Source organism: Prionailurus bengalensis, chromosome E4 (genome assembly GCF_016509475.1).
Source record: "Prionailurus bengalensis isolate Pbe53 chromosome E4, Fcat_Pben_1.1_paternal_pri, whole genome shotgun sequence".
Taxonomy (NCBI): Eukaryota; Metazoa; Chordata; class Mammalia; order Carnivora; family Felidae; genus Prionailurus; species Prionailurus bengalensis.
The window spans coordinates 1,327,210-1,343,793 of NC_057360.1; the positions used below are offsets into that span (position 1 = coordinate 1,327,210).

The 16,584-nt window shown below is 41.9% G+C and overlaps 1 protein-coding gene across 1 annotated transcript in view; it reads left to right on the plus strand.

The window, feature by feature from the left end:
* The window catches only part of DNAH14 (dynein axonemal heavy chain 14), a 327,779-nt gene that overhangs the window by 104,837 nt on the left and 206,358 nt on the right, over positions 1-16,584 (plus strand). Inside the window, exons 21-23 of the mRNA XM_043569070.1 lie at positions 1,146-1,391; positions 8,117-8,238; positions 10,050-10,221. Of these exons, the coding sequence (XP_043425005.1) occupies positions 1,146-1,391; positions 8,117-8,238; positions 10,050-10,221 (540 nt within the window). The remainder of the gene's footprint in view (positions 1-1,145; positions 1,392-8,116; positions 8,239-10,049; positions 10,222-16,584) is intronic.

Sequence of the window (16,584 nt, forward strand, 5' to 3'; positions counted from 1 at the left end):
CACAACGTAAATTCAGAGGAAGAGCTCGATAGTTTCCATAAAACGAACACAGTCACTTGGTGGTTGATCTTTTTCACTTTAGAAACCGTGTGCTTTATCACAGAGGCAGATAATCAACGATGGGCCTAAGACTCATCTGAAGCCTCTTAGATATTACCAAGTTATTTGGGAGATCTGACCATTGGTCAGTAGGTCCCAGACTCAGACCATAAGGCGTTGAAAGGGCTATACGTACACTTCATTGAGATTTTGCCCTCCACGTTCTCAGTGTCTGGAGTTGGTTATTAGCAATTTCAGAATGTCAGCGTGACGCACAAGGTTCTTTGTTCGGCACAGAAGCTTGGCGGTCCTATGGTTGCCTGTCTGCCTTTGGCTGAATAATCTGCATCCAGAGGCACGCGTCCTTCTCAAACTCTCTGTTTAGGCCATAAGCATTCAGCTGATTTCATCACCGTGATGCCCGTCTCTGGTAGGTGATGAACACTGGTCGTGTTTTACCAAAACACAGGTTCAGGCATCACTCTTCAACCCCATGGAGATGACATGTGGGACCAGCGGGAGATCCTTTGAGGGATAAGAGCAGTTAGCCCGTGAGTTAATTCTCCGATGTGGAAGTGCAAAGCTCTCCCAGTATCTCTGTGGCAGTGATTGTGAGATCTCGTATCAGGATCTTGTCTGTGGGGACTGGAAAGAAGGCCTACGCGTATGCTCCATCCACCAATGTATGCTCGAGCCACTTATCCTCATGGAGATAAGGAAGGGAAGGGAAGCCGGGGAAAGCTGGGTCTTTCGGATTCCGTTCTCTCAGATCGTCGTATGACGAGAATTACTGTCAGAAGTAAGAGTGTGTCGCGGAGGGGTGAGGCCGTCGGCGTTAGTGCAGAGAAGGGAGAGCTGAAGGGGGTAGGGCCATCTGCACGGGTACCGAAGGTGGTGCCCACTGACCTTCTCGCGGGCTGCAATTAGAGGAAGTACACGATGACTAGAAACTTCACTGAGAGCTCAGAGTGGGAAATGGGAAATGGTTAGGAAGGGCCTTGTCCTGAGGGTCAGGCCGGGAGGGGCACGCTCACGGAAGTCCCGCATCGTAAGCGCATCAGGAATCCTTCACCCGCTGAATATTAAAGAATGATGTTTCATTTCAGATGTTTCAGCACCAACACGAAATAAATGAAATCTCAATCTCCGCCACTAAGGAGGCTATTCTTGAGAAAACGCTGTTTAAGATTATTGATCTCTGGAACACGACCCCGTTACACTTGGTTGTGCATCACTCCGAGACGTACTCCGTCCTGATCATTTCGTCCATAGACGACATACTCACTCAGCTGGAAGAGTCTCAGATCACACTGGCAACAGTTAAAGGGTCTTCCTCTCTCGGGCCCTTTAAGGTAAATATTACGGCAAAGGGAAAATACTGTCATTGTTTATAGTTTTATTTGTCACTTTAATTTTGTGCATTTCACAACCTTTTGAATTGTGTAAATCATGTATATACCCATATAGAAGTGAGATTATTTAGTATTTTGAATAGTAGAAGTAACTTTTTTGGGAAACATTAACTGTTCATGAAGAGTTGTCATAAACTTCAGTTTGGGCAAATAAAATAAGTTTAAATCATACAAAAATAGGACCCCGTAAGCCAGGACTTACCGGCAGTGCCACTGCTACTGGAAACATCCGTGGTTCTGGCGGGGCCCACGCCAATTCCACTGCCTGCAGACTCTGCTTGCTGACGCAGTCGCTTCATTTCTGTTTCCTGTGCGGTTGCTCTTAAGATGAGTCCTGTGTGTCCACACCTGTGTGTGTCCCTGCCGTTTGCTAGAACGCATCATGATTAGGAATTGAAACATCGGGTCAGCTCAGGTTCAGTGGTCCTGATAGTCCCTCTCTGCACAGCCCCACATCCGCTAACACGGCCAAGAATCACTTAAAGAATTAAGGAAAGTCAACAAGGCATGTAATAATATGAACGTCCTTAATAGTAAAGGTACCATAATTGATTATAGGTAGTGTGACAGAGAGAAATGTGTACCCATCAAATGGAGTTCATATTATTTGCAAACACACTAGCATTTAGGGAAGATGTCAGTTAATTGAACCTTAGAGGGGGAAAAAAAACTCAATAAATTGCAAAAAAGGGATAAACCATATAAACCATATTCTCCAACCACAGACATTAAAATAAAAAATGAACAGAGAAACAACAAAAAATAGACAACAGCAGCAAAACTATCACAAAAAACGAATTTAAAAGCATCCATAAGAATATATAGGAAATGTACTAAAATATTTTAAAATTAGAAGAAGCTGAAAGAATTCTAAATCAAACCTTGTCACAATTGGCTTAGAGCCCCGTGAAAAAGAGGATTTAGAGCACCCGGTGCTTTCATTAAAAAGTAAAATGAAGGGGCGCCTGGGTGGCTCAGTCGGTTAGGCGTCCAACTTCAGCTCAGGTCATGACCTCACGGTTTGTGAGTTCGAGCCCCGTGTTGGTCTCTTTGCTGACAGCTCAGAGCCTGGAGCCTGCTTCGGATTCTATTCTGTGTCTCCCTCTCTCTCTGCCCTTCCCCTACTCACACTCTGCCTCTCTCTCTCTCTCAAAAATAAATGAACATAATAATTAAAAATAAATAAATAAAAAGTAAAATGAACGTAGTGAATGGTACATGGGGCGTACTCAAGCTGAACCCGCGTGCACACACACGCGCACACACACCTGCACATGCACATACACGTACACCTGCGTGCACGCACATGCGTGCACACTGACTTCCGCTTCCAGGTGAGGGACCAGATTCACCTTCCGCCTGAAGTACCCACAGCAGAACAGAAGAAAAGAGACGGACTGTGCTTCCAGGGCGCGACATCAGGCATCGAACGACAGGACCCCACAGAGAGGGGAAACAAACGAGAAGAGCCGAGGTGGCCCCCACCTGAGTTTGCAGGCCTTGCGTGGGGGTGAGCAGGGTGACCCGGCCAGAGCCTGGAAAGAGGAGGTGCTGCTGAAAGTCGGCCGGAGCCTGCAGGCTGCAGGACCAGGGGGGCACAGCTCCAAGGGCCCGTGGAAGTACTGATGCTGGCACGTGAACTCCAGGAAACTCCCGGGCACCCGGGAAATGACCACGTGTCAGGGTGAGGGGACCACTCACACTGGGCCGGGAGCAGTGCCCGTGTCCACCAGCCGCATTCCGTGAGCGGTCGATGGAGCGCTTGAAGGGCACAGCAGTTAGCCTTATGTTAAACGCTGCTCTAACACACCTTAACAGCAAAACCCGTGATGATGAAACCGGTTCTAAGCAATTTAACAGCACTCGGAACAACGCTCAAGAATATTCATAGGAAAATATTTATAGGAATATTTATAGGAAAAGTATCCAGTACCCACATGATAAAATCACCGTGTCTCGAATCCAACCAAAAATTATCAGACATTTTAAAAAGTAAGAAAATGGAATTCATAATGAAAAAACTTTACTGAGGGAAATGGATCCTGAACTGATGCAGCAGTCTGAATTGGAGACGAGGACGGTGAAACAAGTAGATTGTGGAAGACCATATACACCAGATACAAACGTGGAGACCAAAGTCACACTTGTGTGGATAAAAACTGCAATACCTTAGGTGAAATACACACCCTGGGGGGGGGGGGGAGGGAGGGAATTGACTGCAGGTCAGAAGGTGAAATGCACACTGGGGGGGATTGACCGCAGATCAGACTTTACAGGAAAGAAGATGAGTGACTTTAAAGTTTTAAAAAGAAGAACAAAGTTAGACCATCAACACTACCTGATATTAAGACTTCTTGTAAAGCTAATCAAAACAGTTCTTTGTATTGGCATAAAGACAGACAAATGGAACAGAATAGGGATTACAGGAGCACCGGGGTGGTGGTGGGGGGGCTCAGTCGGTTAAGAATCCAACACTTGATTTCAGCCCAGGTCATGATCTCACGGTTTGTGGGTTCAAGACCCACTCAGGCTCTGCACTGACAGTGCGGAGCCCGCTTGGGATTCTCTTTCTCCCTCTCTCTCTCTGCCTGTCTCAGTCTCTCTCCCTCTCTCTCTGTCCATCCTCTGCTTGCACTCTGTGTCACTATCAAATAAACCTAAAAAAAAGAATAGCGATTACAAGGAAATTATGCATGCATACACACACACAGGCACCTGATTTTCAACAAAAGTGTAAAGACATTTCCAGAAAGAAGTCTTTTTAGAAATGGTGCTGACAAAGCCAACAGTTACATGCAAAACAAATTTTTAACATCCCCTCAAGCCATATCTTGTAGCACATGTAAACTTTAACTCAGAAGCAGATCATAAACCTAAAAGATCAGAAGAAATTTTTGAAACCTTGAGAAGAAAACAGAAAATTTTTGTGACCTCAGGCTAGGCACTTTTCTTCAGCGTGACACCCAAAGACTGATCAATAGAAGGAAAAATCTATCAACTGGATTTCATCAAAATTAAAAATTTGTGCTCCTCAAAAGACACTGTTAGGGCAAAAATATATATAAGCCAGGACTGGAATGAAATATTTGCAAAGCCTATGTTTGGTAAAGGACTTCTTTCAAGAATATATAAAGAACTCTCAAAAAAAAAAAAACAGAAATGGGCAAAAGATTTAAGTGGATACTTCACCAAAGAAAATATTTGGAGGGAAAATAAACATGTGAAAAGATGTTAACTTCACTACTCGTTGGGGAAAAGTTGGATTCCCAGTGAGGCACCACTGCACGTCTTATGGAATGACTAAAACAAAAAAGACTGATCACCCCAAGTGTTGGTGGGAACTCTTGTACACTGCCGTGTAACAGGTAAAATGTTATAATCACTTGAAAGGTTTCTAAAAGTTAAAAAATAGACCCACCACGTGATGCAGCCATTCCACTCCTAGGTATTTACCCAAAAGGAAGGAAGTTTTGTGTCCATACAAAGACTTCCACCTGAATATTCACGGCAGCTTTATTCGTATTAGTGAAAAACAGACGCAACCTGGGTGGACGCTTGGTGGATGATACACACATTGTCGTATATCTATACCACGGAATACTACTCAGCAGTGAAAAAGAAATGCAGTACTGATCTATGCAACAACATGAGCGAATCTCAAAATAATTATGCTGAGTGAAAGAAGTCAGACCAGAAAGAATACCTATCATATGGTTTCATTTATATAAAATTCTAGAAAACATAAACTAGGGTGTAGTTTCAGAAAGTCAATCTGAGCTTGTTTAGGGATGGGAATAGGCAGGTGTAGGGGGAGGAATCACAGCAGGGCACAGGAAACCTTTCCAAGGTCAGGGTATGTTCCTTATCGTGAGGTGACTGCTTCACAGTTAGAAACACATGTCACCGCTGCAACTTCCTACTCAACATGTCTCCGGAGGCAAGGGAGACAAAAGCAAAAGTGAACTACTGGGACCTCGTCAAAATAAATTCTTCCGCTCGGCAAAAGAAACAACCAGCAAAACTAAAAGGCAACTGACAGAATGGGAGAAGATATTTGCAAATGACATATCAGATAAAGGGTTAGTACCCACAATCTATAAATTACTTAACAAACTCAACCCCCAAAAACCAAATAATCCAGTGAAGAAATGGGCAAAAGACATGAATAGACACTTCTCCAAAGAAGACATCCAGATGGCCAACCGACACATGAAAAAATGCACAACAGCACTCATCATCAGAGAAATACAAATCAAAACCACAACGAGGTACCACCTCACACCTGTCAGAATGGCTAACATGAACAACTCGGGCAACGACAGATGTTGGTGAGGATGCGGAGAAAGAGGATCTCTTCTGCATTGGTGGGAATGCAAGCTGGTGCAGCCACTCTAGAAAACAGTATGGAGGTTCCTCAAAAAACTGAAAAGAGAACTACCCTACGACCCAGCAATTGCACTACTAGGCATTTATCCAAGGGATACAGGTGTGCTGTTTCGAAGGGACACATGCATCCCCATGTTTATAGCAGCACTGTCAACAATAGCCAAAGTGTGGAAAGAGCCCAAATGGCCATCGATGGATGAATGGATAAAGATGTGGTGTATATACACACACACACACACACACACACACACACAATGGAGTATTACTCAGCAGTCAAAAAGAATGAAATCTTGCCATTTGCAACTACGTGGATGGAACTGGAGGGTATTATGCTAAGCGAAATTAAAGAAAGACAAAAATCATATGGCTTCCTTTATATGAGGATTTTAAGAGACAAAACAGGTGAATGTAAGGGAATGTAACAAAAATAATAAAAACAGGGAGGGGGACAAAACAGAAGAGACTCATAAATATGGAGAACAAACTGAGGGTTATGGGAGAGGTTGGGGGAGGGGCGATGGGCTAAATGGGGGAGTGGCACTAAGGAATCTACTCCTGAAATCGTGGCACGATAGGCTAACTAACTTGGATATAAATTTAAAAAAATAAAAAAATTTAAAAAAAAGAATGATTTAGATATATGCACAGGTACGTATATTAACATATTTAAATGTAACTATAATATCAAAAATACAATTGTAGAATAATGCATATAGTACAATTCAATATATGTTTTTTAAAAAATCTTAAGTTATCTGTCTTTTGTCTATATTTGTTTGAGTGTAGAGGAAAGCACCAAATGATTGATAGCAAACTACTAATAATGGTTACCTCAGCAATGTGTGAAAGAGAAGATGATAAGCTTTTTCTCAATATACCTTAGTACTATTTCCATCATAGGAAGATGATGTGCTACTTTTACAAGTTTTAAAAATATAATAAACTAAAGAAAAATGGGAGGAAATATCAGGAGCTGTCTCTGGGTGTTAGGATTTTGAAATTTTTTAAATTACGTTTTCTTCCTTTTTGTGTCTCAGTTTTGCAATGACCATAAATGAATTAAATGAATTTAGTTTTAAATAAATTTTAAAAACCAGAAGTCAACTATAAAAGAACTTTGAAATGTAAACAAGAAGCCATTGTACTCAGTGGAGCTTCACTCGCCAACCTGACTGTAATGTTTGCTCACGGTAACATTTAAAATGTGAAACTCATCAGATGCTTTCCATCGGAAGAATGCAGAGTGTTTCTAGTCTATGAAATTTTTGATATTAAAAAAAAACACACATGTCAAAACATTCAGTTGTGCGATTTAAAAATGCACCATTTACTGAAGTCAGTTATACCTTAATAAAGGTATTGAGATATAAAATGGATTTAGAAGGAAACATGGAGATACACAGCAAAAGTAAATGACTTATGCGCGGGTCCCTCTTATGAGTCCACGTTAGGGGGTGGGCCAGTCTCCTGGTTTGTAAGCATTTTAGTACTAATTGGTTTTTAACCATTTTTCTCTTACTTTAATAAATATACTAGCTGGAGAAAGATGTAATATCCACACAATGCTTACTATATTTAATTAAAAGAATGCGGGGTGCCAGGGTGGCTCCGTCGGTTAAGCCCCCGACTCTTGATTTCGGCTCGGGTCATGATCTCACGGTTTGTGAGTTCGAGCCCCGCGTCAGGCTCTGCACTGACAGCTCAGAGCCTGCTTGGGATTCTCACTTTCTCCCTCTCTCTCTGCCCCTCCTCTGCTCATGCGCTCTCTCTGTTTCTCTCAAAGTAAATAAACATTAAAAAAAAAATGTTGGGGCGCCTGGGTGGCGCAGTCGGTTAAGCGTCCGACTTCAGCCAGGTCACGATCTCGCGGTCCGGGAGTTCGAGCCCCGCGTCAGGCTCTGGGCTGATGGCTCAGAGCCTGGAGCCTGTTTCTGATTCTGTGTCTCCCTCTCTCTCTGCCCCTCCCCCGTTCATGCTCTGTCTCTCTCTGTCCCAAAAATAATAAACGTTGAAAAAAAAAAAAAATTTAAAAAAAATAAAAAAAAAATGTTTTTAAATAAAAAAAAAAAACTGTGAGTACTGATGTAAAGCATCTCTAAAAGACACTGTTAGGTAAAAAAGCCAAAAAAACAAAAACAAAACACAAAAAAGTTAGAAAGCAATGTGTATAATATGAGTGCATTTATGTAACATTAATGTAATATGTACTATTTATGGTTACATAAATGCAGCCATATTATACACCTTATTTTGTGACCATGCATGTGTTTATCTTACAGGATCTTGTGGAAAAGTGGGATCAGAACTTGTCTCTCTTCTCTTCTACTCTTGAGGAATCGATGAATTGTCAAAGAAATTGGCTTTATCTGGAACCAATCTTTCATTCTGTGGAAATACAAAGGTAAAAAAAAAAAAAGCTGTATAGAGGTTAAAAAAACATATGGTGGGTGTTTATTGCCTGTAATCCCTGAGAAGTCATTTGCTCAATGAACATTCTAAAATAATCTGCCATGGGCACAGGAGTAAATTGTGCTGAATTATTATTTTTTCTTTCATGAAAGCAAGCATCAGCTCTTTAAAAAAGTCCTGTTTCTCAATTTTAGATATAAAACTGTTAAGGATTGGGTAAGAAATGTCAGGTCATTGTAATCCCTAAACCATAATACCATGTGTCTACTTAGTTCTAGAACATTAGTGTGGTGTTGATATGAGCAATACACATGTTTTTAATAGTCTACATACATGAATAGTAGTTTGTTTCTTTGGACCAGGTGAAAGAATGGAGGTCCTAGACAGCTGGGGAAAATTCTCCCTTTTCTTTTTATTCACGGCATTCAGATTACTTGGTCCCTCTTTAAAGTCACTGGTCTTAAGAGTGCGTAACTTGTGACATCTGTGTTGTCTAGACAGAATTTAAAGTGTTGACCATAAATCACACAAGCTAGCATAGGAGCCGTTCTGAAATAAGTAGGCATCACAGAGCGCGTGTTTGTAAGGTGTTAGAGCAGATGAAGGGAGACCTTGGGTATCAGGTTAAGTATCGCGAAGTTTATTTTAGGGGCAGAGGGAGCTTCAAGCGGCTCACGAAAGAAAACTGTGTAGGTTTGAGTACTGCGTTGCAGAGAACAATATCCGTTTTTGTAATAGGTGTATATTTCTTGTCGGAGGACGGCTTTCTAAAGGGCTTGGGTCAAGCTCTAGTTATTGTGTAGTTCTCACGGGAAACCACATACCTGGGGAATGTGTCCTTTGTGGTTACAACTTAGCGCCTTAAATTCAAACTTCAGTAGTCCTCTTTACTAAAGACTTCTTAATCGATGGAGAGATACGACTTCTGGCTCAGAGTGTCACCACGTCGTTCTTCCCAGGCTTTGCTATGAGAGAAAAGGGGGCATGTAATTAAGGGGTGCTGAAGACTCCTGCACCCCAGTGCTAAAGGAAAGGAAACACACATCTGCCTTTGAGAAGTGGAGAAGGATGGTGGGCCCTGATTCTGGGGGGGGAGTGTGAAAGAGAGGAAGGGGTAGGGAGGTTCATCAGCAGGGAGAATTCCTTACAGAGACTGTGTGAGGGACAAGGACGCAGTCCATTCCCCTCTCTCCAAACTCCCCGTGAGGTCCCTCCAGAGCCTCCTGTTGCAGTCGGGAGGGTGCCCGACAGAGGGGAGGGTGAAGGCCCCTCCTCGATAGGACTTCTGCTGAGCTGAAGAAGTTTCTAGGCCCATCGCCCCAAATGGGGAACGGGATAGTGGTGGGGGGCTCGGTGGAAGGGCTTGACAGGTATTGCCCTGGGTCGGGGGCATCGGAAATGAGGACCTGCGTCTTCTCTGGACGGAGGCACGAGAGCACCTAGCTGCTGTGGGCCACCGGTTCTCGGCCGCGGGCGATGTTGCCCTCTCGGGGACATTTGGAGAAGCAGCTCTCTGAGGTCCCATTTCCTCTAGAATTGCAGTAGCCTTTGTTTTCCTACGTCCTAGGACACAAATCACTTTTACTCATGTTACGTGGAACTGTGTTTATCTGTCTCGGAACTCGCACCAAGCATAATCCCGTTAGATGACGGATGGATGTCTGGTTTGTCACAGGTTTCCTACGTGTGCGTCGCCGTATATGATAAACGCTATAAAATATCTGTAGTTAATGATCAGCAATAAATGAAACATGTCACGACATTTTTAAACAGATGACGTTCTCTCTTGTTCCCTTCCTAAAGGCAACTCCCTGTGGAAGCAAAACTCTTCTCTCAAGTGATCTCCATGTGGAGAGAAATCATGTCAAAAATACAGAACAAGCTGGATGCTTTGCGGCTAACCGTTTCTGCAGGGGTCCTCGAAACTCTGCAGAATTGCAATCTGCATCTTGAACATATAATGAAAAGGCTTGAGGTAACACCGGCAGTCCGAAAGTGGGGAATGATTGTATCTTCGAAATGTAATGTAGGGCATGACGGAAACGAATCCCAACGTGGATTTTCTGTACTGTAGCTGCCCACGGTATTTCCAGCTCTCACCAACTACGGGGTTAATGAAAATACTATCAAGTCAAACAAAGAAGTGGATGACCGATCTAAATGGCCCAAGACAAAACCAATTTTTCAGTGCCTAGGTTTCCTTCTCTTCACATTGGGAATAATGGCGGTGCCTACCTTGAGGGGCTTTGTGTTAAATAAGATAATGCGTTTACAGCACAAGAGCTGGCACAGAGAAAGTATTTCATGAGTGCCAGTTATTTATATTGGCACTACTGTTGTTATCAAATTGACAAAGTCAGCAAAAGTTGAAATTGAAAATAGTTCGATGGTTTTATTTTTTTTAATTTTTAAAATATTTTTTAAAGTTTATTTTCAGGAGAGAGATAGGGAGAGAGCTCAAGCAGCGGAGGGCCAGAGAGGGAGGAAGAGAGAGAATCCCAAGCAGACTCTGAGCCATCGGCACAGAGGCCGACTTGGGACTCAGACTCACAAACCATGAGATCATGACCTGAGCTGAAATCAAGAGTCAGATGCTCAATCTACTGAACCACCCAGACGCCCCTTTAATTTGATCTTAAATCCGGTATAGTCAACATGGAGCATAATACTAGTTTCAGGTGTACAATATAGTGATTCAGGACTCCTGTATCCTACGGTGCTCATCGTGATAGGTGTACTTTAATCCCCTTCACCGATTTCACCCATTTCCCCCCGCCCCCCCACCTACCCTCTGGTAACTACCTGTTTGTTCTCTAGAGTTAAGTGTCTGTTTCTTTTTTTCCCTTTATTTGTTGTTTCTTAAATTACACATGTGAGTAAAATCATATGGTATTTGTTTTTCTCTGACTGACTTCACGTAGCTTTTTACCCTCTACGAGTAATCCATGTCATTGCATATGGCAAGATTTCATTCCTTTTTATGGCTGAGTAATATTCCATTGTGTATATATACCACATCTTCTTTATCCATTCATCATTCAGTGGACACTTGGGTTGCTTCCATAATTTGGCTATTGGCGATAGTGCTGTTATAAACATTGGGGTGTATGTATCCTTTTGAATTAGTGTTTTCATATTCTTTGGCTAAATACCCAGTAGTGGAATTACAGGATCATATGATAGTTCTATTTTTAATTTTTTGAGGAACCCCCATATTGTTTTCCATGATGGCTGTGCCAGTTTACATTCCCACCAACAGTGCCCGAGGATCCCTTTTTCTCCACATCCTCGCCACATTTGTTGTTCCTTGTGTTTTGGATTTTAGCCACTCTATCAGGCATGAGGTGATATCTCATGGTGGTTTTGATTTGCATTTCCCTGATGGTGAGTGGTGTTGAGCACCTTTTCATGTGTCTGGTAGCCATCTGTATATCTTCTTTGGAGAAATGTCTGTTCATGTCTTCTGCCCATTTTTTATTTGGATTATTTGGGGGGGTTTTGGTATCAGGATATATAAATTCTTTATATATTCCAGATACTAGCCCTTTATCAAATATGTCATTTGGAAATACCTTCTCCAATTCTGTAGGTTGCCTGTTAGTTTTGTTGATTGTTTCCTTTACTGTGCAGAGCTTTGTATTTTGATGTGGTCTCGCTTGTTTATTTTTGCTTTTGTTTCCCTTGCCTCAAAAGACATATACAGAAGGAAGTTACTATGGCCAGTGGCAAAGAGGTCTGTGTTCTTCTCTAGGATTTTAATGTTTTCATGCCTCACATTTAGATCTTTAATCCATTTAGAATTTCTTTTTGTGTATGGTGTGAGAAAGTGGTCCAGTTTCATTCTTTTGCATGTAGCTATCCAGTTTTCCCAGCACCATTTGTTCAAGAGACCATTTTTTTCCCACTGGATATTCTTTCTTGCTTTATCAAAGATTAATTGACCATCTAATTATGGGTTTATTTCTGGGTTTTCTGTTGTATTTTATGGATCGATGTGTCTATTTTTACGTCAGTACCATGAAATCTGGGATTGTGATGCCTCCAGCTTTGTTCTTTTTCAAGATCACTTTGTCTATTCAAGGTCTTTGGTGGTTACATACAAATTTTAGGAATGTTTGTTCTCATTCTTTGTAATGAGAACATCCTGGGAATAAATTCCACTTGATCATGATGAATGAATTTTAATGTATTGTTGGGTTCGGTTTGCTAGTATTTTGTTGAGGATTTGTACATCTATGTTCATCAGAGGTTTGGCCAGTATTTCTCTTTTTTTTTCTAGTGTCTTTCTGTGGTTTTGGTGTCAGGGTAATGCTGGCCTCATAGAATGAATTTGGAAGCTTTCTTTCCTTGTCTATTTTTTGGAATAGTTTGAGAAGAATACGTATTAACTTTTTAAAAAACGTTTGGTAGAATTTACCTGTGAAGCTTCTGGTTCTGGACTTTTGGTTTTTTGGGAGGCTTTTAATTACTGATTCAATTTCATTGCTGATAATCAGTCTGTTCAAAGTTTATGTTTCTTTCTGATTCAGTTTTGGGAGGTTATATGTTTCTAGGAATTTATCCATTTCTTCTAGGTTGTCCAATTTGTTGGTATATAATTTTTCATAATATTCCCTTATAATCTTATAATCCTCTGTATTTCTGTCTTGTCATTTGTTATTTCTTTTTCATTTCTGATTTTATTTGAGTCTTCTTTTTTTGGTGGGGGGGATGAATCTGGCTAAAGATCTATCAATTTTGTTGATCTTTTCAAAGAACCAGGTCTTGTTTTCATTGATCTATTCTATTGTGGTTTTTTAGTTTCTGTTTTGTTTATTTCTGCTCAATCCTTATTATTTCCTTCCTTCTACTGAGTTTGAGTTCTGTTCTTCTTTTTGTGGCTCCGTTAGGTGTAATTTTAGGTATTTGAGATTTTTGTTCTTCATTGAGGTAGGCCTGTATTGCTATAAACTTCCCTCTTAGAACCACTTTTGCTGCATCCCAAAGGTTTTGGACCATTGTGCTTTCCTTTCATTTATCTCAATGTATTTTTTAATTGCCTCTTTGATTTCTTGATTGACCCACTCGTTGTTTAGTAGCATGTGTTTAACCTCCACGTATTTGTGCTCTTTTCAAATCTTTTCTTGTGCTTGATTTCTAGTTTTGTAGCATTGCAGTCAGAAAAGCATGGCACGACCTTGATTTTGTTAATTTGTTGAGACTTGTTTTGTGGTCTAACATGTGATCTGTTCTGGAGAATGTTCCCTGTGCAGTTGACAAGAATGTGTATCCTGCTGTTCAGGGATGGAATGTTCTTAATATATGTTAGATTCATGTGGTCTAATGTGTCATTCAAAGCCACTGTTTCCTTATTGATTTTCTGTTTGGGTGATCTATCCATTGATGTAAGTGGAGTGGTAAAGTCCCCTACTATCATTGTATTACTGTTGATTATTTCCTTAATGTTTGTTATTAGCTGATTTATGTATTTGAGTGCTCTCGTATTGGGTACATAAATATTTACAATCGTTCTATCTTCTTGTTGAAATATTCCCCTTATGATTATATAGTGTCTTGTATATAGTGTCTTGCTTTGTCTCTTGTTACAGCCTTCAATCTAATGTCTACTTTGTCCAATATAAGTATTGCTACCCTGACTTTCTTTTCACTTACTTTCTTGATAATATGCTTTTCTATCCCTTCACTTTCAACCTGTAGGTGTCTTTAGGTCTGAAATGAGTCTCTTGCAGGCAAGATGGGTCTTGCTTTTTTATCCATTCTGTCACCCTGTGTCTTTTAATTGGAGTGTTTAGTCTGTTTCCATTCAGAGTAATTATTGACAGGTATGTACTTATTGCCATTCTGTTACTCATTTTGTGGTGGTTTTTGTAGTTCTTCTCTGTTCCTTTCTTCTCTTGCTGTTTTCTCTCATGGTTTGCTGACTTTGTTTAGTGATATACTTAGATTCTTCTCTCTTTATTTTTTGCATATCTATTACTGGTTTGGGATTTGTGGTTCCCATTGGGTGTGTATATAACATCTTATACATATAGAAACCTATACTAAGTTGATGGCCGCTTAAGTCTGAGCCCATTGAAAAAGTACTAAATTTTTACTCCTCTCCACATTTTATGTATATGGTGTCATACTTTACATACTTTACTTTTATTTTGTGAATCCCTTGACAGATATTTACATATATACTTATTTTCACTGCTTTTGTGATTCCTGCTTTTCTTACTCCTGTTTATGGTCTTTCCTTTCCACTCAGAGTCCCCTTTATCATTTCTTGTAGGGCTGGTTTAGTGGTCATGAACTCCTTTAACTTTTTTGTGTGTAGGAAGCTCTTTATCTCTCCTTCTGTTCCGAATGATAGCCTTGCTGGGTAGAGTATTCTTGGCCACAGGTGTTTTCCTTTAAGCACTTTGATTATATCATGCCCCTCCCTTCTGGCCTGCAAAGTTTCTGCTGAAAAATCAGCTAATAGCCTTTTGGGGTTTCCCTTGTATGTTACTGTTTTCTTTTCTCTTGCTGCTTTTATAAATGTTTACTTATTTCTGAGAGAGTGACAGAGAGAATGTAGGCGAGGGGCAGAGAGAGAAGGAGATAGAGGATCTGAAGCGAGTTCTGTGCTGATAGCCCAAAGCCCATCGTAGGGCTTGAACTCACAAATGGCAAGATCATGCTCTGAGCTGAAGTTGGACACTTAATTGACTGAGCCACCCATGTGTTCTCTCTTGCTGCTTTTAAAATTCTCTCTTGATCACTACTTTTTGCCTTTTTAATTACTATGTGTCTTGGTGTTGACCTCTTTGGGTTGGTTTGTTAAGGGTTTTCTGTGCCTCCTGGATCTGAATTTCTGTTTCCTTCCCCAAATTTGGGAAATTTTCATCTATTATTTCTTCAAATAAATTTTCTGCCCCCCCTTCTCTCCCTTCCCTTTCTGGGATCCCTATAATGTGAATGTTACCATGCTTCCTGGTGTTTCTGAGTTCCCTTAACCTGTTCTCAGTTTTTATTATTCTTTTTTCTCTTTTCTGTTCAGCTTGATTGCTCTCCATTACTCTGTTCTCTAGGTAGCTGATCCATTCTTCTGCTTCCTCTAGTCTACTATGTATTCCCTCTCGTGTATTTTTAACTTCGGTTGTCTTCTTCGTCTCTGATTTCTATCTTTGTTGAGTGTCTCACTGAGATGCCCCACTGTCTTCTCAACTCCAGTCATTTATGGTGGTTACTTTAAATTCTGTCAGGCACATTACTTATCTTTCTTTCATGTAGCTCTCTTGATGTGATTTTGTTCTGTTCTTTCATTTGGAACCTATTCCTCCGTCTCCTCATTTTGTCTACTGCTGCGTCTGTGTCTCTGTTAGCAAAGTCAGCTGCGTCTCCCGCACTTAAAGCAGTGGCCTTAGGAAGACGAGGTCCTGTAGCGCCCCGCGGTGCAGTGTCCCCTGTTCACCGGAAAATGGTGCTTCAAGGGTGTCCGCTCTGTGCGTTGCTACAGGGGTGTCCTACTGTGCCCGAACTGTGTTCACCTTCCATCCGGTCGTCTGCAGTGGCTCTGCCTGTTGTGGGCAGGGTCCGGTCCCTGTGCGGTTAGTGGGTCGGTCTGGGGCGCGGCGGATCAGACCAGGAGTTTGCTAGAGATGCGGTAGCTCCAAACTGCAGGGCACTTCCCCTGTGTGGTCCGGAGAAACCTGTATTGGTGGGCGAGGCCGCAGTCAGACCCGATGTCTGCCCCCAGCCCCCCGCTGGGGCTACGGTCAGACTGGTGTGTATGTTATCCTCCCCTTTCCCAAGGGCAGGACTCACTGTGGAGTGGCGTGGCCCCTGTCTGGGCTGCTCGCACACTGCCAGGTTTGTGGTGCTGCTTCGATGGGATCTGGTCACGAGCGTATTAGACAGGGTGGATCCGCAGCATGCACGTGGATGGGAGCACTGTGCTACCGTGGTCTGTGCAGGTGTGCTGTGGGAGGGGACCTAGAGCTGAGGTCTGGCTGGAGGGGGACTGTACACACCCGAATAAGGGGAGTTGCTGTTAGCAAGTTAGTTCCGGGAGGTGTCAGGATATCTAGGCTGGGGGGAAGGGCGGGAAATGGTACCTGCCAGCAACTTTGTTCCTGGAGAACTCCCTCACCGATCTCTGTCTCTCCAGCACAGCTACTGATTTTTAAAATTCTAGATTTTTTAGTCCTGTTGGTTGTAAGAACTTGTAAAATTTGACCCGTCTCATTTCCAAGCCAGATGTTATGGGGATTTGTTTTTCTCATGCTGGCTCCCCATGAGAGGCTCTGTTTCTCTCCCTTCTCTGCACCCGTTCTCTCCTGCAGACAGACTCCTAGGTCCATTTAGGTCCTCA